General features: G+C 38.5%; 3 protein-coding genes across 4 annotated transcripts in view; 1 reads left to right on the forward strand and 2 right to left on the reverse strand.

Moving 5' to 3' along the window:
• The window catches only part of LOC138042491 (uncharacterized), a 54968-nt gene extending 53063 nt beyond the window's left edge, over nt 1–1905 (reverse strand). Inside the window, exon 1 of one of the 2 annotated variants that reach the window (XM_068888396.1) lies at nt 1043–1905. In XM_068888396.1, the coding sequence (XP_068744497.1) occupies nt 1043–1381 (339 nt within the window). In that variant the 5' untranslated portion in view covers nt 1382–1905. The remainder of the gene's footprint in view (nt 1–1042) is intronic. The other variant, XM_068888398.1, reaches the window with a different exon arrangement.
• A 147-nt stretch (nt 1906–2052) lies between these two features.
• LOC138042493 (uncharacterized) lies at nt 2053–13453 on the forward strand. The gene is made up of 6 exons (XM_068888400.1): nt 2053–2515; nt 6630–6659; nt 7069–7213; nt 7882–8129; nt 10285–10512; nt 11597–13453. The coding sequence occupies exons 1-6, from the start codon at nt 2461–2463 to the stop codon at nt 12067–12069; spliced, it is 1179 nt and encodes a 392-aa protein (XP_068744501.1). The 5' UTR covers nt 2053–2460; the 3' UTR covers nt 12070–13453.
• A 1447-nt stretch (nt 13454–14900) lies between these two features.
• LOC138042495 (biogenesis of lysosome-related organelles complex 1 subunit 6-like) lies at nt 14901–19684 on the reverse strand. Its single transcript, XM_068888402.1, has 4 exons — nt 19455–19684; nt 16893–16980; nt 15986–16072; nt 14901–15194 (listed from the first exon to the last, which is right to left on the reverse strand). The coding sequence occupies exons 1-4, from the start codon at nt 19601–19603 to the stop codon at nt 15069–15071; spliced, it is 450 nt and encodes a 149-aa protein (XP_068744503.1). The 5' UTR covers nt 19604–19684; the 3' UTR covers nt 14901–15068.
• Between the last annotated feature and the right edge of the window lie 102 nt (nt 19685–19786).

A 19786-nucleotide genomic window follows, 5' to 3' on the forward strand; every position in this document is an offset into this window, starting at 1 on the left:
CACCCTCCTTGACTGTAAGATCCTTGATCTATTTTCTAAATAGCCAGTGGGTGCTCACCTTTCAGCCAAAAATCTCGGAAATCTTGGTTAAATGTCAAATAAAACAGTCATTTTCTGGAAAATCTGGTAGAGTATTTCCAGAGGCACTCCTGATTTTCCAATCAGATTTAAATTCCGTTTTACGGATTCATGTGTTTCCGGGCCCCAGCACTATTGGAACATTTTTATCGTAAGTGCAATTTCGTCCGGTTGGTCATTATGCCTGAAAATTCTCTGACCATTAAACCACTACAAAACAGTACAGCTAACCCAACAGGAATTTTCCAAAAAATGATAAGCACCCTGCATCTCCAGGTTTTTTTGTCCAGCAAACCCACCTGAAATTCTGATTACTCATGAAAAAGTTCCCAGATCTGAATTCTGAGTTTGAGTAAGGACAAAAGTGTATCAAAAGAAAGCTTTATCCTATCACCACGAAAGTACAATGAACGTACACAGCAACATGTCACCTTAACAACGTCAGGACAAATTAAAGTTGCATAAATCATGCACAAGAAGTGTTAGCGTTCTGAGAGTGTTCAAAAATTCAATAACAAAATATTATTATTTTAACTAACAACGCAAGACATAACCTTCCAGTAAAAAAGTTTGTCAGCTGCTAAAACGAGCTATGACTTAGTCTTAACGTCCATAAAACGATTATGCAGTGACAAAATCAACTAAGATCTTAGTGAGTAAACAATACCTGCAGCCCCAGCTGCGCGCGGAATGATCCCGTTTTATAATGCTCATACAAAAGTTGGAATTCTGTCAACAATTCACGTCTGAAAGGGTCGTTTTAATCAGCTTTCGCTGGCTTATGTCTCCAAGAGTCCAATACCCGACTGAATTTCCCGAAACGAATTTCATTCCAAAATGCTCAAAAGATCTTGATATTGCACGACGGCAATAGTTGCGTTGACCTTGCATACAATGCAAAGAAGAATAGCAAACTTCAGGATTAAGAAATAATAAATTTTCAAACAAAACCACAACACCTTACCTGATCATCATTTGAACACAGCCCCGTATTACCTTGCGCGTGCACAAGAAATGCTATGCTCTCAGCTTTGCGCCCGTTAAGTGTTTCTTTTGCTTGGAGAAGAAGAGAGTCCAACGTTGTGTTATCAAATTTATAAGGCAGGAATATAACCGACGACCGTGCTGCCGAGTTCAGAACTGCGACTTGTCGAACTTTGGAGCTGACAAACACCACTCGCCAAACGGGAGGGCAGACGGAACTGTTTGAGCGGCTGTGGCTGTTACTTGATTCCGAAAGCGGGTTATCAGTTTCTTTCTGGCCATTCGTGTCATTTTGTACCTCGTTTGAACTTGCAGCCATCCTTTGCCTTACATTATAAAGAATTCAGCCCATAAACAACAGGACTCAAGACTTTTTTGTCAACGAGATTTGCCATTCGCGATGAGTCGGTGGGTCATGATCTTTCATGTGTCCTCAAAATGACAACAACGCACAGTTTATGCGTCAAAACAACTTTTGAACAAGGATTTCCACCTTTAAATATACAAATACATTTTGAACTTCTATCAGGCAGTCATATTGAAGATCGAGCTCTTCAAAACAGAATAACTTGTTTGTCTGCTTTAGTGATAAAGCCGTATCAGCCAAATATGGCCGGAAAGACGACTGAAAGACGAGCCAGAGACTTCCACAGGATCAATATCCCCGAAATTATGAGTTTCGCATCCGTCAACCTCTATTTCCGTGTAAAAACAAATCCACACATGCGATAGGTCAAATAATATATATTGATGCCCTGGCCGGTGCACCTGAAAACTGTCAATTTTCGCTCCAAACACCAAAAGGTCTTCGTAGTCGAAGAATGGTCGTCCATGGTCGCATCATGGTCGGAAGTTGTCGTAATAACCCGCGGGAATTTCATGACGTCATTTGCAAGAACATCAAAGACGATGAAAAACATTGTGCATTCTCACTTTACAGAAGCATCCCCCTAAAATCCATCAAGTGCACGGTATCCGACAAGAAATTAGATACGATAGCGAGAAAAAGAGAAAGTGATTTCCTAATAACTTCCCACTGGAGCCCATTAAGTGTAATTCCCTCATTTGTGTCATTTACCACTCACTTTGTTGACGGCCGTTTTTTAATAGCTACTTCAGGTTTATTTATCCCATCTTTTCATTTCACTCGTCTCCAGTCGTCTTTCGGGATGTAAGTGGTCAGACATAAGCAACGCGGGCTCAGACGTTCCAGTGCGTATTTCAAAGGAATTTCGGGATTTGAGGACACATCGAGCATTTATCTTTGGTGCAAATACTACATTAGCAAGAAGAAGGTGCCTTGACACCTTGACGGCTGCTCAAACGGAGTGCCCCTCCTACATTTCTGGTTTAACAGCGCTGTTTGACGTACACTTGGTTAAGTAAGATTTAAATTTCATGGAACATTTTCGGGATCACTCGCTCATCAACTTCTTAATTCTGGCTGTTTTAGGTAAGAAGCGAGATTCAATAAAAAATAATTGTGTACATGTTTTACAATCTTAATAGAGATCTCTCTCATGGTCCCCCTTTTGCTTTAATTTAGCAAACGCTTCTCTGTGTCTTTCAACTCATGGTGTCATCGTTCAGATTCCAGAACTTGACAATAAATGTGGGTTTGTGTTGTGGTGTGATAACGTTGCACATACAGAACCTTAGATTGGAGTGACCAGCTCTAGTTTTCTGGCCTGGGCTTACACACTTGTTTGATGTTTTTTTAATACCAACCGGATGTGACTTTGTAATTAACTAAACATTACATGTATTTGATATACAGTTAAGGCCCAGTAATACGAGCAACATTTTTCGTGCAACTCGTCGCGCAACTGTTGTTTACTCCGTTTGCCTTATGAAGAACTGATCTTTATTTGAATAAAATTGTAAAATATTATGGTTTGAACCCAGGAGTCATATCATTAAGTAAAGTACGATCGTCCGGGTTAGTGTAGTCCTGAGAAGGACTGTTTGAGATGACATTGACTGACGTTTTGACAACCTGAGCGGAAGTCCTTGACTCTGAAGATGACTTCAGCTCAGGTTGTCGAAACGTCAGGTAATGTCATCTCAAACAGTCCTTCTCAGGACTACACTCACCCGGACAATCGTACTTTACTTAATGATTTATTTGAATAACTGCCTAATTTATATAAATGTGTGGCGGTAGTGTTTTATGGTAATTAGGTGGTTGTGCGTGCTGTGCGATAGATGCTAGTGAGAAGGTGTGAGATATTTACATAGTATGACACAACGATGTTGCGTTGCAAGTTGAGATGATTTGTCGCACGTATTACCACCTTCTTCCGCAACAAATTTCCATGTTGCAAAGAGTAAAACTGACGTGTACTCTTCGCAACAAAAAAATTTCTTGCACAAGAAGGTGGTAATACACGCAACAAACCATCTCAACTTGCAAGGCAATATTGTTGCACGACAAATTGCACGAAAAATGTTGCCTGTATTACTGGGCCTTTAATCTAGTTATCTCGTGAGTACAACAGTAAAAAAGTCTCTGCTTACGAGCCAGAAGGCCCATTCAGGCCAGCACTTATCTCCGGTTTCATTAGCATGAAGCGACTAGGAATTTCTACTCCCCCTAGATGGGATGCCAGTCCATCACAGGGTTACCCCCAGCATTTTGGCAGTACCCATTTATACACCTGGGTGGAGAGAGGTACTGTGAGAGTAAAGTGTCTTGCCCAAGAACACAACACAATGTCCCCAGCCAGGACCCGAACCCGGACCACTCGATCCAGAGTCGAGCACTCTAACCACGAGGCCACCACGCATACAACAGTACCTTCTTGATTTTTCTGTGTATCTCCTATGTTCATTCATTAAAACTGAAGTTAAGCCCAATGTCTCTTTCTCTGTCTCACCTTGATATTTGACGTCAAATACTGAAACGTTAGATGGTGTCAGAACAACACTGAACCAAACTGATGGATACAAGATCAACGCCAGTAGCATTACCCCGTCAGGAAGCAATGCCTCCACAAATTTACATGCCTCCAGTCACCACCACCACCAAAAGCGCTTGTCATGGACAGCAACTTAGCCACAAATAATATTGGAAAGTGTGGAAGAAAGTGTTGACTTGATATGAAATTGCCACAGGAATCTTCAAACAGTAGAGGCAAGGAAAGAGGCAACAAAGGCTGTCAATGCCTTTGAATGGGGAGAAGATGAAGACGAAGCAAACATAGAACATGTGCTTGCAAAATTTGATGAGTACTGTGAGCCTCGAACACAGGTTATCTACGAACTCTGTAGATTTAATAATCGAAAGCAAGAATTAGATGAAGGTACAGCAGCGTATCTAACAGAATTAAGGACAATAATTGCAAAAAATTGTCAGCATGGAGATATCACCCCAGATTAGATTTTGCATGACAAAATTGTCTTAGGTATATGTGGTGATAAAATGCGTGAAAGGTTGCTTCGATTCAGTGATTTAATGTAACTTGCAAAAGGCCGTAGATTTAATTAAAGAAGCAGAACAAACCAAGCAACAAGTGAAGCTTATGGGTGGACAAGTCAGTGTAAATATGTTTAAAAATGGGCGCTGAGAAATAAACAGAGCTTCTAAAGCACCTACACCCTTGCGTGCCGGAAAAGGAAACCTGTAAATGCAGGCATCGTGTGCCTACTGCAGCAGATGTCAGGAACAAAAACCACAAGACATAATGTCTGGCATTTCGTCAAAAATGTCACCGATGTGGAAACCTAAACCACTATCAATCCCTTTGCTGCAGTAAGCTAGTGGTTTCTGTGGAAGATTCTGACAACCAATATGAAATATGTGTAGTGGATGAAGAGCGCAACCCCCGTGTTAAAAAAGCTCTAGTTTGTTTGCTTGTCACAAGAAGACAAACAGGAAACAAGGTCCAATTTCAAGAAGATACTTGGTCCGAATGCAATTTACTGCCAGCCTCTGAAATTGTACAAGTCCTTAATATAACTGGAGATTCTTCCCTCACCAAGCTTCAAGAGTTCAATAAATGTATCATGTCCGACACTGGTGAACGACAACAAATCCTTGGCAAAACAAAGCTCCATGTGTGGCCCAAAAATAGAGAGAGCACTTTGACCTGTAACCCATTGACCCCTGAGAGTGACACACAAAAAGAGTCAACCGTTATCCCCAATTCAGCCAGGTCGAGCAGTTAGAATGAAACTCACTGGCGACATCAAATGGTCTAGCTTGGCAGTTGTGTTAAGGTCGTAACCAACCGTTCTCTATCATCAGAACAGATGTCAACTCAGAACAAGGTTCGAGCCACCACCACCCTCTACATCCGATGAAGACCTTCCACACTACAGCCCGGAATCTCCCAACATCAGCCAAGAAACACCATCATCAATCACAGCTGAGACAGAACCTACCGTGCAAGCCCGGCGGGTCAATGCCCTGCGACGGTCCTCTCATGTGAAGAAAGCCCTTGCTTGGCACAATGATTATTTGATGACATTAATTAATTAAGGAAAGGAAGATGTCACGAAATTGACTTGTTTGATGTTTTTTGAATACCAACCGAATGTGACTTTTGTAACTAAACATAATTTGATACTCACAGTTAATCTAGTTATCTCGTGAGTACAACAGTACGTTCTTGATTTTCCTCTGTTTCTCGGTACATGTTCATTCATTAAAACTGGAGTTGACCACATTGTTTCTATCTCTCTCTCACCTTGATATTCAGCATCAAATACTAAAACATTACAGAATTGATACATGATACTTGCAGTTGCACTTGTGATTTAAAGGAAAGGTTGCTTTTAAGAACTTTTTGTCAAACGTATGAAAAGTGCTTTACCTTTCATTAAGACTTAGTGAGGTCTTAAAAATCACTTAATGCATTTAGTGGTACCCTCTAGGAACCAGTGTGAAGCATGCAATTGATCAGTGAAGAAAAGGGACCAAATAGAATTCACACTTTTTTGCGCTTCTTGTCTGAATCTGGAAAAAGCCGGGAGATTTAACGTCTTTGCCGGGAGGCCGGGAGAAAAGAGAAAAAACCTGGAGAGTTGGTAGGTCTGCATGCAATTGTATAGCCAATCAGAAATGCTCATTTTGGGAAATAAACCAATCAAAATGCAAACCAATCAAAATGCGAGAAAGTTATACTGTAGACAACGTTTGCTCCTCCTTTGTGTCACTGTCCTGGTCGTGTTCTGAAATGGACATTTTCTTTGACAATGAATATTGTGGTAAAAAACCAATCCAATGTGGTTCAGCGTTGTCTGTACTCTTATCAATAACCATATTTGCCATCACAGTGGTCAAATTTGTTGATTCTATTTTTTTAACCACTGTGATGACAACTATTGTTGTCGATAAGGGTATGGACAATTCTGAACCACATTCAATTTGTTAAATTTACAATTCCTTGCTTGCAGAAAATCAAAGTACACTTTAGAAAAAAATTATGTTAAAAATTATGTAAACCATGGGATGAAAAAGATTAAAAGCCTTATTTGAATTGAAACTATTTCAGATTGTTGGAAATTACCATGTTTATTGATTTTAAAGAAAAAACTGATCCACTTGTACTTTATTTTGTTTGCAGTGAGCCTTTTTGAATACTCATTGGCCCAAGGTGAGCCGATGTTGCACTCGAGTTACTCTGAAGTATGTTGTCTTTGTAAATGCAATTCCTTTTTTAGTGAAGGAAGTGCACTTAGCTTTCAAGATGATTTACAGGCTCTTAATAATTCAAAATGAATTCAAATGAGAGTGAGAACATACAGCAACATGGTTAAACTTGAGGGAAATAGTTTTTGAGTGGACTGTGAGAGATAAAATCTCCATTATTTACTTCGGGGAACCAGTCGTCTGTTTGCAAAGTTTGGTAGAAGTGAATTCTGAAAACAAATTGAGCCAGGAGTGGATCCTTTTTGGTGAACAGCCATAATTATGCAAATTATTCCAATGTTCAAATCATCAGGAGCAAGGATATCGATGGCACAGTCGGTTAATTGTATTTGTTAAAATTTATGTTTAATTAGGAATTTCCCATTGTGGAGGTCTCCTCAGTGAGTCTTCTGGAACCATTGAATCTCCAAATTATCCTTCACCGTACCCTGCTGGGCTTGTGTGCACCTGGTTCGTGTCTGTAGATGATACAGTTGTGGACATCAAAGTGTCATTCAGGTGACTAATAATATTTAACATTTTCAATGCGTTAAGCACAAAACATACACCTGAATGTTTAAATTCACCATTGACCATTGACACATTTCAATTGATTGCCTCAAGGGGTTGGGTCTGCGAAATCTATGAGCCAGCGAGCCATGCAAGCCATGCAAATTTCTTATTTAAGTCTAAGCACCCATTTCAAATAGTGCTGATAAACAGTTAAGTCTAAGCACCCATTTGAAAATGGTTAGCTTTCAATAACTGTCATGGCTCGCCATGTTGGCTCATATGACTCGCAGCCATGGCTGCCATGACTCGCTGTCATGCCTCGCATGGCTCGCTGGCTCGCACATTAGTACAACTCCAAGGGGTTAGGTGCTGACTTGTGGTGGTGCTGGCACTTGTATTAATTTTGATGCCAACAGTGTGGTTAGTGGTACTTTTAATAGCTGAATGCTGTTGATGCTACTGGTTCTGGTACTGGCAATGGTGGTTCAGTAACTGGTTTTGGTGTTGGTGCTCATGCATGGTCATACTGGTACATTTAGAATGCTGATGGTCTGGCACTATTACTGGTGGTAATGATAGTGGTATTGATAATGCTGGGCCAAGGTGTTTTCTGGCCATGATGAAATATTCACCCCAAACTCAATAATTATTTATTGTGTAATCACTTTCAACAGTGCCTTTGATCTGCCACCAAAATCAGGTGGTCAGTGCAAGGATAATGTTGCAATACACAGTTTGTTACTTACCAAAGACACTGGAGCAACTTTGGAAGGGACGTTTTGTGGAAATGCAATTCCTGTATCTATAAGAATAGCAGAATCATCTTTCACTGTGCAGTTTTTTTCATATTCTGATGGGGATCCAGAGAACTATAATTCACATACTGGATTTTCTCTTCATTATGAAGCTAATCTTGATCACAGTGAGTAACATTTTATTTTATTTGCCTTGGGTACAAATTTGTACCAGGAGGTTCAGGCCATTGCAAATGTCAAAGGGCACACAACAGCATTATATACACAAATCAATCGTTTTACCGAGCCAATCTTCGGAATTCACCCATTTATACATGTAGTATGCTGCTTTCAAGCTCTTTTTGACATTTATTTTAGTCCAGGCTGTTTGTTTTATATTATACAGTGAAAGGATAAATACCAGACTGGTTTATCGGAGGAAACCACTTCATACCTGAACACCTTGCAATTTTGATTTGAGAAGTGGATGATGTCACTGTGAAAAACAACTTTACTGAAAATTTGCTGAGTAAACACAGTGGTCATGAAATGTTTGCCACTGAATTGAACCAGCATGTTGCCTACTTTGGTCAAAATTGAACTGAAAGTTCAACTCAGATTCAAAGCACTCGCAAACTACTATGTGCCAGTGACTTGCCGGTGTGTTGTCACAGTTCAATTCACACAGTTATTAGTCATTATGCTTTGTTCATTGTATGTAGTACTTCACTGATATTACATGATTACAATATGAACATATTAGGAAATATAGGGGAAGATGTTCCCATTTAGCATTGACCAATCAGAGCATGTGCGTACTTTTGTTCTGTTGTAATCTTCACATGGGAGCTTTAATCCTTTTATTCTGACTAACATATACAATAATGTTGATTCAACATCTCGTCGATAAATGATTCAGATTTTCAAATTAAAGTTTCTTACTGATAACATCCTCTGCAAACCTGATTTTATTTTATTCTTTCCAATATTAGATAACCTAGCAACTGTAAAAAAAAAAAAAGTAATTCCCTTTCCACCCACAATACATGTACCGGTACAGGTTTTTGCTCATTGGCACTCTATTGATACATGTAGATATACCTAGAACTTAATAAAAGTTAAGGATGAAAAATCAACCACTACAAAAGGTGCAGCAGTCAGTATTGAATTTCATTTTTTAAATTGCAGACTTAAATTAATTACTTAATTCCTGGATTGTTCTCTTAGCATTTGCAAGAGAATTCCATACCTTACTACCATATAATACGACAAGAAATGAAGACCATAACTAGTGGTATTTACTCTAGGCACTACAAGGAAGTTATCTCCCTCCAAATTAACACTACAATTCTGCAATGTGAATAACTTAAAAATCTATTCAGGAGCCAGTCCATGTTAAGCCACGGTCGCTACAAGCTCCTAGCATTTTCACAAATGCAGAGGGCATGGGTCAAGCAGAATAGTTAATCATTTATGACATGGCTAAATGTCAGTGGACTACCAAGAAACTAGGAGTATAGTTTCATTGTATGTACCTTTTGTTTTATTAGATAGGGTCACCAGTCAAACCATGAAGGCCACATAGGAACCCTAAACCTTTAGCAATGTTAATTACAACAAAAAATGAAAAGGGATTTTTTAATCAGAGATGCGTCGTTTCAAAGGGACTGTGTGGTGGTGAATTTGCTGTTTTTTTGGTAGGCCAAAAGCTCACATGCATAGAATTTCTTTCCACTCTAGGAAATGTCTCAACTACTCTCCAAAGCCCTAAATTAATATATGAGACAATGCAAGACTAGGACTGTGCCATGAGATTATCCTTGTATTTATGCTAAGAACTGTTGTACATGTATGTTTGGGTTTGTGAGAAGGTTCCAAATTGCTTTTTCATAGCCCCTTGCCTCCCTTTGGCCCTTACACCTACCGGTAACAACCTAAGAAAGCAAAAATAATTGGTGCTTTACAGTCTAGCTATGTCATGCGTGGACCAGTATCCACGAGACTGGAGCTCCCGAGATTTGAATGGAATCTCTGATTTTTTTTCCGAAAGTTGGCACAAAAAATGCACTACATGTATAACTGAATGATAATTCATCAAGTGCTGGAAATAGTTTTCATTTTACGAACACCAATTATATTTTGTACTAAAACTAAAGTTCATAGTGAACTATTTGAAAATCCATGGCAAAGTCAGAATCTCAAGAGCAAAGTTCAAAACTGGGATCCAGATTTGAGTACTCAGTTCAAATTTCAGAACTACTGGTCACCCATGACATAGCTTGACTGTAAAAATCCACAATATTTTTCAAAAAACAAATTACAGAAATCCTCTTTCTTTAATAGATTCCAATGTAACACAAACTACTGCTGGCATTGTGGCTGGAATTTTCTGTGCAGTGGTATTCATTGGAGTGGGCATGTTGCGGTGTTTCATGACAGGAATGTGTCTCAATAATAATTGCTGCAATCAGCAAAATGAATATGCTGAACGACGTACCCATCAGAGGGAGGTTGTGGGTACAGATGAGTCTTATACATTTCAAGCAGATTTTCCGCCTTCTTACAGCACAGGTATTATTATCACAGTATACTTATTCTTCTAGGAATAAACAAAACTAAAAACCTGAAAAAAAACTACAATTATGTAAAAAGTCGTATTTATAGCAAAATCTATTGACCGGTATATAAAAAGTCGTATTCTAGTGAAATCTATAAACTATTATCCATATCTCTGGGGTGTTTTATCTTCTTGCAATTTTAAAATTCCTTGCAATATTAAGTGTTCCTGATACCAATGGCTTTTGGAGTCGCCTCAGGACAGAGCCTCCTCTACTGCCAAACAGCTGCTTGATATTAGATCTCACACTTGCAGAGCATCCTCCTAAGCTAGGCATCAACCACAATATTGTGTTGCTGTACACTGTACCCTGGCAGCTGCTTGCTAAGCTCGTACCACAGGGGAGCATATTTCAGTGCTTTCTCCTTTTCCTTCAAATCCCTATTTGAAATCCATGGGCAACTCATCTCTAACTAAACAATCCTCTTCTCCTCCTTGTAGACCAGCCTCACGTCTATTCTGTTACACCGTACTTCTGTAAACTCTCGGCATGCAGGGGAACGTCCCAGTAAGCTTTAGATTTCTCGTTCTCGTAAAGAGCCTTAGGTTCTGCAGGCGAATACGATGGTGGCACCATGTCAACAAGCTCAGCTTCTCTCAACAGCTCGAAAAAGATTAGCTTCAAAGCAGCGTTGTGACGCGCTAAGTATTTCATTTGTGCCAGAGTACTACATCCAGAGAGAATGTGGGCCTGTGTCTCTCGTTGCTTACCACGTAGGCGACAAATCACATCTGAGTCAGTTTGCAGACCGGTCTTCTCTCTATGGTAAACTTTTGGCCACGAGTCTTTGATAAAATTTATGGGTTAAAGTTAAGTTGCAAAGTTAGTAGGGGCAAGAGCCCCTTTAACTCATTCATCCCCGAAGCGGCCGTCATGGATGAGTAAAATCATCTGACATAATTTACACAGAGTAAAGTCTCGCTCTCAGGACTGAAGGGGTTAAACCTCTGAATTAATTAATTAATTTTATTTTATAAAATTTTGTTATAGGTTTTGTAATATTTTATTTTTTCCCAACCTTTTCTCTTTTGTACCAGTTATGAATCATCCAGATAGATTTCCGACTCCTGAAAACAGCCCTGCGTTCATGCAAGGGAATAGAATTGCAGCTACAGGCTCTCAGATGCCAGGCCAAAATCCATCTCAAAGAATTTTTACCCTCCAATCTGGTGACAGTGAAAGTTCTGATAATGAAGATGAAACCACTCTACCCCCACCTTATCCAGGTAATCTTGATTATCAACATCAAGTAAATGGTGGCATCGCACATAATGCAATGACTGAGCTATCAAATACTGAGAACATTTCACCAAGAGTTGTGGCAGATGGAAGGGGATTAGAGGAAATTCAAGATTCTTCAAATGTTCCTTCAACAGAGGGGGTTGTGGACAATGAACTTAGACCCACATACAGTACTACCACCAACGATGAACTATCAGAGACAACAACGGTGGCACCATCGTCTACTCCTGTCATAGCAGATAACATTAGGGACCAAGAAATCATTTAACAATCATTAGATTAACTTTTACCATGCGAGCATTTGGTTTCTCCTACTGTTTGATTTTCCATCGAGCATGTGCGAAGTACGTCACAATCCACGTGATATATTTGACATCACTTCGTCTTATTTCGTGGGAAATTACTACACAGTAGGCTCGCCCAAACGCAGCAGTTACGTAGATAACGACACGCGCAAGTGCCAAAACAAGTTTACTAACTCGTTTTACTGGTTCAAATTTAATTTATTCGTCCTTGTCACTGGACGGCGGCTCACTAAAAGAAACTAACTGTTGCTCGCAGTGGGTAATTAACTTTATGCTCTAATGATAAGGTGGAAGAGGTTTTAATTTAGTGAAGACATTATTACTATTGACTGGATACTTTCATACCCAGGAAAACTTCAGCAGGTTTAATGATATGTAATGTGCACAGGAACTTCATTGATTATTTATGTAACTAATTAACACAAATAACAAAGTCCAAAGGAAATGAGGAACTAAATCGCCACATCCATAACAAAAATTTGCTTCTATTTTTTTCAAATCTGCTGAACACCTGAGTGGTAAAATGCTTGACCATAGCTTTTATGTAAAACACTGTGTACATCAATTGAGAAAAATATTAATTTCTTTTAAAGGTAATTATATTATAGTCCCACATTACTCAGAACTTACTCATAAATGTGAGAAGTGGTTGAGGTGAAAATGATCCAATAATCAATTTTCTGGCTTATGTAGGAGTATGTGACTGCAGCTTATGAGAGTGCAAAACACAAGTGCAGGATTCTGAAATTCCAAAGTTCCTGACTTGCATGCTAAATGAGCTGCACATACATATTCTGTAGCTCTTTCCAATGGGTCTCTAGTGTCATTTCTCCCCAACCTGCACGAGATCTCTTAGAATTTCGAGGCTGGAAATGGTGCATCAAGAGTCAGAAGTGACTAATCCCCTTACAATCCTTTCCAGCACCTACATGTATTCAAGGGCTGCATTAACTTGCAAAATAAGTAAATTGTAAACTTAACATTATAGTGCAAGTCGTATCTCTCTCCATTCTTGCAAAATGTTCTAAATATAATTATTGGAAATCGGATGTTTCAAATATTTACAAAGTATTTATTTCTATTAGCTTTAAAGCAATGTACAGTAGAAGGGGATTTTATTTTGAATGACAGGATATTTATTATGAAATTAACCTTGGGTAGGATGATTATGACATACATGTACGAGGAATTCTGCATTGCAGTAATTAAGAATGCATACGTTGGTGTTTTCATTGAATTCTTAATCATAATAATAGTAATAATAATCATGATACTGCCTGCTCTATTAGTCTAACTAATAAATTGCTATTAGCAAAATATAGTTGACAATAAAGTATCTTTCAAGTTTCTTGTGTGATTAATATTATTTGATGCAAATACCGTTCCATATTTTCGACATCTGCATCCATACATGTATGTTCCAGCAACTGGCAAAGCCTCCTTGACTTACGGCTATTTCTGCTAAGGTGGTCTTATACACTCAAAAGCCTTTTGATACATCACCACAAAGCCGACGACCTCTCGTGGAAGAGAATAGGGATCGACTTTTAAGATGTATGACCCAGACATTGAAGAAAACAGTGGCTGTTAAGAAGGCATTGAGTGAATCTTGCGTGATGCGTGGTTATTAAACATGCACTCACAGACATTTTAAATTTATAAAAGCACGTCGCAAGTGCAAGGGTTTTATTTTTTTGGTGATAATTTTTGGCTTTTTGTTAGTTGCAGTTTTGTCTTTCGAAGATATTCTATCGCTGTTTCGACCGATTAAATCTCCTGTTTGAGCAAAACAGTGGCCGCTCAAATGCACTTCAAGCTACTTCAGAGTACTTTTGTGTATTCCTTTCACATTCTCTGCAAATGTGAAAAGACCAATCTGGAATAATGAGGAAAGACTTTAAAAACACGAACTAACCATTTTTTAATTCACATTCTTGTTGATATCTGCTTTGCAGAACTTAAACTCCCCAATAGGACAGGCCACAGCACTGGGAACTTCATGCCCTAGTCTTTTCACGCTGTGGAAAGCATGTGTGTTTATGTTGTATGGAATTTATGACAACTGAAGGGTTGTGAGATGGATCTATGGTTTGGAGTTGAAAGTCTCAACATTTTCAGATAACACCTCAAAGGCAACACTTTATCCTCAGTTATGCATACCTTAATCAATGTACAGTGTAATATCTTTTTATTGAAGAATGCGTTACATTTCATTAATAAACAAGACGCTCCATGAAGCGTACACTGGGTTGCCTGTGATACTCTGAATCGAATTCTCATCGAAAGATTAATGACGATCGTGAAAACACGAAAATTTCTGCAGTCTCTGACTTTTATGAATGAAGGGAAAGGTCATGCTGTTCTATGAAAAGTAAGAAATTGATCACGTGCTAGGCAACCATAAAGGTGCACGGAATCACCTTGTGTCAACTGAATGAACTACTCTATTCAGTTAACTCTGTTTAAAACATAAGTGCTACACGACCAACGTTTGTATAAACGTAACCTTTCCTTGTACTCAACCAGCTGAGCCACCGGTGCGCGGTGGCCCAGTAACCGCCACACATGCTAAACAGTGAAATTTCGACCCATGGCAGAGGGTTTATTTTCCTGTACTTTTCAGCCCAGCAAGAGCAAAAAAAAAGGGACATCTGCTATCAGGGAACTACAGTGTAGATGCCAAAAAGCAGCACAGCTTCACCCCGGAAATTAGTATCATGGTCAGTACCTAAAACAGGTCAAATTCAATTACTGGTAACCATTAATTTTTTAAAAAAAAACTTCCTGTCGTGAGTAAAGTACACCAGTTATATGAATCCTTTAATAATAATAAATTATTATTGTTATTTCATACAATAATTTCTTTTCAAATGGAGTGTTGTGAGCCCCACTTTTACACAAATACCCAGCAGTTCCAGCATATAAAAAATATTTCACTGTAGTTCTATTCATTTAGACAAAGCTACTGCTGATGATCGGATGCTAGTTTAGCAGTGAGTTGTCTCTCAAGCTCTAGTTTCCTCTCATAAGCTTCCGCCTTGCTCCTTTCATCCTTCTCCTTTTGTAACTTGAGTTTCATGGCTCTTTTCTATGAAAAGGATGGAAGGAAATAGAATGAATGGAAAGTGAGTGTTTCATAGGGAAAAAGAAGGAATGCAAATGTCATTTCAAAACAACCCAATTCTCGGTTTTCACACAACGTCACGACCGCCATGTTGGTGCCCTAAACAAAGAAAAGGCGGCCATGTTGGTGCCCCGACCAAATCATCCGGGAATTTAACTCTATTATTATGCAAACGCTTCCTTTTGTTTTGGTTGAAAAACATGGCTGTTGATCACGTGAGTGAAAACCAGCAATTGCAATGATGTTGACCAGCTGGAACTGTTGGACGTGCAAAACATCCAAGATAATGGAAATATACAAAATAACAGGGAAAGACTAAAAGGCAAAATGACAAAAGACCTCTGTACATTTAATTGCAATTATGTATTTAGCACAAGGGGAAAAATGTTGCAAATTTCACTTTCACAGAAAAAACCATTGAATATTTATAATTCAATTGATTTCGCACATGAAAATTAGGACCTTTAGGACCAGGCTTAAATACATCCACAATTCCAAACAACCAGGATCAAGATATTATTTAAACATTAACTGTGGGGAATGCATTTCAAAACAAAATGAGGTGGGGTCCAGTTAGAGGAGGTAAAAGGAAATTTTGTTTGGAAAAGAATTTTGTCAAAAAAATTGTCTATAATAATTATTATTTTAACCTAAATGTAACACATGCAGTTCTAAAAGTTTTTCAAACATCAAATTCAAGGACCTTGAAAATCATATTTTGATTCATCTGCATTTCACTTATTAAATAAACTTACCTTTAGTTTCCCCACCCTGTCTTCTACTGAACTCATATCCTGCTTGACTTTTGTGAGCTTTGAATGATATGTGCGAACATAGGAAAGCTGAAAAGAAACAATTGTATCTTAATAGCTAATCTTGAACTGTCATTATTTCCTGTCACAGATCTACTGTTTCCAATATTCCTGTGGAATTACGTTGGCGGCTAAGCCAATCAGATGTGTGTTTTCTTTATTGATTATGATTTTTTTTGTTCGATATCACATGGACCAAGAGAATAAAACAGAAACTAAGATCAACGTTCTCAATGAAAAATTAATAATATCCAGCTTATGACACAAGCACTCATGTTTACATGAACACTTTTACGTTTTATCACCTCGCAAGGTATGTATTAAGTTATCAAATTTTATTTTATTTTCACTTGAAAATGATGACATGGAGTCATCGAAACGTTGTGTAAAGTTTCTTTCGCTCTTCTTTATCATTAGATGTTTAACTAAATCTAATCTTATTCGAACAAGATCAGTACAAGTTAAAAAGGTAGAATAGCAAGATAGTTCAAACTCTGGTACTCATAATAGGCAGGTTGATAACAGGGATGTAAGATGATTTTTTAGTATGACCAAGTTCTACTTTGAATGTGGATGGGGTTTATTTTAGTTGAAGTACCTTTAAGTTACTTTGTAACCTTAGAAATGAGGCATCTTCAGAGAAGCCAAAATAAGATCTCAAGTCTAGTTTTATTCCTCTTGAATGCTTACTTGAACAGATACAATAAGGCGATAAGATGTCAATTAAGTCTCAAGTTGACTTGAGTTTTTGTCGCACTTATTGCCTACTTGGAACCCAATATGGACTTGCGGAATAAAACTATCCATTAGGACAAAAATTAAATGACCTATTCATAATCCTCTTGCTCACCATAACTGCCAGGTTTCTAGCTGAATGACAATCAACATACTTGTCATTTTCCTGCTGAATGGTTTCTATCAAAATTCCTTGATTCTGTCTAAAAGCAAGAAAATAAAGACTTTAAAAAAAAAAAATCTGTTCATCCCTAACTGAGAAGGCTGAAACTGTAGTACTGTATTATGTTTAGTTAGAGATTGAAGCTTTTTCCCCAAAAGTGAACTTTCTTTTGCGTCATTCTAGTTTCAACATTTTACAACTGAACTTGGTCAGGAAAATATAGGGAGTGCCTTGGAAATTAAAACCAGCGTCAATTCAAGAATATTCCACACAAATTATGACGACCAGAATGTCAAAAAATGGTATACTTGGATTAACAATGTACTCATACATGTATATGTTTTAGTTGATTTTTGTTTGCAGCCAATTATTTCACTGTAGTTAGCGGTAGTTTTTTTCTACGTAGGTGACTTTATTTTTAACTTGTTAATTTTTTTCTATCAACTACATGTATCTTTGAAAAAGGGATTTTATTTTATTAAAAACAAATTGCGATTTTGAGACGGCAATACCACATTATATTGACGGCTAGTTGGGAGAAAATAAATTCCGTATTGGGTGGAGTTGCGAAGCGACGGAGCCCAATGCGGAATATATTTTCACCCAACGCCGTCAATATAATGTGGTATTGCCGTCTCAAAATCGCAATTTGTTTTGTATCGCGATCCATCATTTATAAGGATAAATAAAACTGTAAACTAATCAACCCGCGCCTGATCGAAATTTCAATTTTTTCTACCTGCAAAACGTATTTGTTTGTGTACGTCAGCAACCCAATTCAGTGCAACAACGTCAATTTCAACATTAGAACCAATCACAGGCCGCAAAAGTGAGACGGCAATACCACGAAATATTCACGGCTCGCGCATAGGCAAAACTATAAGAAGATCGCGATATAGTGTGTAGTTGAAAAAAAGGGGTGTCAAAACGAATTTACGCAAAAACTGTCAATCTTTGCTCTCTACATGTCCCTTACTTACCCCTACCCCCACACTTTTCCATTCATCCCCCTTTTATTAAACCTACTACAGGTTCCTCTACATACAAACCTACTCATCGCCCCTTCCCATTATATTCATCCCCTCCTTTACATTGAGTAATCACAACTCTTTCTTATTATTTTTTCGCGACATACTCACAGAGGTGTGAACCTGGATCTCGATCTGATGACCATCGTCTTAACCATGGATGCAAGCAATATTATTGATGGTCATTATTACTATTTTTTGGGTTATAGTACTGTTTTAAAAGAGAGTAATCCTTGCACCCATCTGGAGAATTTAAGCAAGATTTCATCGTCATCATCATCAGGTCTAAATTCACTCCTGATGGAGGAACCCCTCCCTGGATTGATCTCACAGGTATCTGTCCTTAGCTAACCTTGTCCATGCAAGTCCAAGCAATACTGTCACTTATAGACACCTGAAAAATTCAGGTGGCTCCAGCGCCATGATCTCTGCGAATGCTGGTGCAATGCTTTACTAATTGAGCTATGAAGCCGCACAGTTCGGAGCAGGTCAGTTTGTTGGCTTCATAATAGTTTGTGTGGTACCCAATCTCTCTTGGTCATAAAGGAATTTACAATGAAAGCAAAAAAAAAAAGACAAGGCCAAAGGCTAAAACTCTACATATGCTAGCATCAAATTTGACAAAAGATAGCTCAGTGGTAGGGTATCCAAATTCGTGATCAGAGGTTCGTAGGTTTGACCCCAGCAAAAGAGCCCTCTTATATTTTCTCAGAATGTTCCAGAGTCACCATTGCAAAAAGACATCTCTTTCACTAGGTATAACTAATGTTTTCAAGTTTCCATTGCTTCAGGTATGTAGCAAGCACACATCCTATATGAAAATGTCTCTTTAAAGGGCAAGGTATTGGCTCTGGGGAATAAACCCATATCGTTCTATTTATTCCCCTGAGCCTCAAGATGATGCCTTTTGTTTAGGACTGAATTTTAATGGTCTATTATTTTATATCAGAAACCCATAAGGGTTAAAATGTGTAACACACGTTCACAGCTTCCGAATATTCAGTGCGAACTGATTGGTTCAATGTTTCAGTGCTAAGTACCATATTTGGAAAGCCCTTGCTCTTGTTGTTCCAAATATGGTACTTAGCAAATATTTGAATATTCAGAAGCTTGTTTCCCAGCACACAAAGGGGCCGTCACACGTTTCAACCCTTATGGGTTTCTGTTTATATGTAATTAATATATAATTTATCAAGTAAAAGTTACCAACTGGAAACTGAACTAGATATTGGAAATTAAAAGTATACGTAGAGAGACAGCGAGAAGCAAGGTTTCAGACAGCCTCGCTTCTGTTCATAAGCCAGGTGTCTCAGCACACAACTGTGGACATCAATATGGCGTACACGCTAAATTAAAGTTAAATAATAGCAAATTTATCAGCGACTAAGCTCGACTTAACATCTTTTTTATGCAATGGTTATGTCACTACTACTACGTTTCTCCTTTCCCCATCGAGCGAGCTTGCATGTTTTGCACTCCAACCTACGTCAATTCGCTAAGTCTGTCTTGAACATTTTCCAAACTGGGCATGAAATAATCCATAAAACCATCCGTTAGCATTTCCTTGACGTCATCTCCACTATCTCCGTTTTTTCCGTAGGCCTCTGGACCCTCCTCCTCTGTGCTTTTGCTCATGCTTATAGAATTTTCCCCAAATTTTGATTCATCACATTCTAGGTTTTCGCTCCTTTAGAAAAGTTTGATACGACTGATTAGCGACCTTGAACCGAGAAGTTATCGGCATGAATCGGTAGTTCCGACAATGTCCTAAAAAGGAATGTTTACTATTGTCCGCTGACCATTCGCCAGGGTGCGAAA

Source organism: Montipora capricornis, chromosome 3, assembly GCF_036669925.1.
Source record: "Montipora capricornis isolate CH-2021 chromosome 3, ASM3666992v2, whole genome shotgun sequence".
In the NCBI taxonomy this organism is placed as follows: Eukaryota; Metazoa; Cnidaria; class Anthozoa; order Scleractinia; family Acroporidae; genus Montipora; species Montipora capricornis.

Coding starts and splice junctions, on each gene's coding strand:
- LOC138042493 (XM_068888400.1), top strand. CDS start 2,461: ATGGAACATTTTCGGGATCACTCGCTCATCAACTTCTTAATTCTGGCT. Junction 8,130..10,284: donor TGAAGCTAATCTTGATCACA/GTGAGTAACATT, acceptor TTTCTTTAATAG/ATTCCAATGTAACACAAACT. Junction 10,513..11,596: donor TCCGCCTTCTTACAGCACAG/GTATTATTATCA, acceptor CTTTTGTACCAG/TTATGAATCATCCAGATAGA.
- LOC138042495 (XM_068888402.1), bottom strand. CDS start 19,603: ATGAGCAAAAGCACAGAGGAGGAGGGTCCAGAGGCCTACGGAAAAAAC. Junction 16,981..19,454: donor GACAGACTTAGCGAATTGAC/GTAGGTTGGAGT, acceptor TCTTGCTTTTAG/ACAGAATCAAGGAATTTTGA. Junction 15,195..15,985: donor ACAGGGTGGGGAAACTAAAG/GTAAGTTTATTT, acceptor TCCTTTTCATAG/AAAAGAGCCATGAAACTCAA.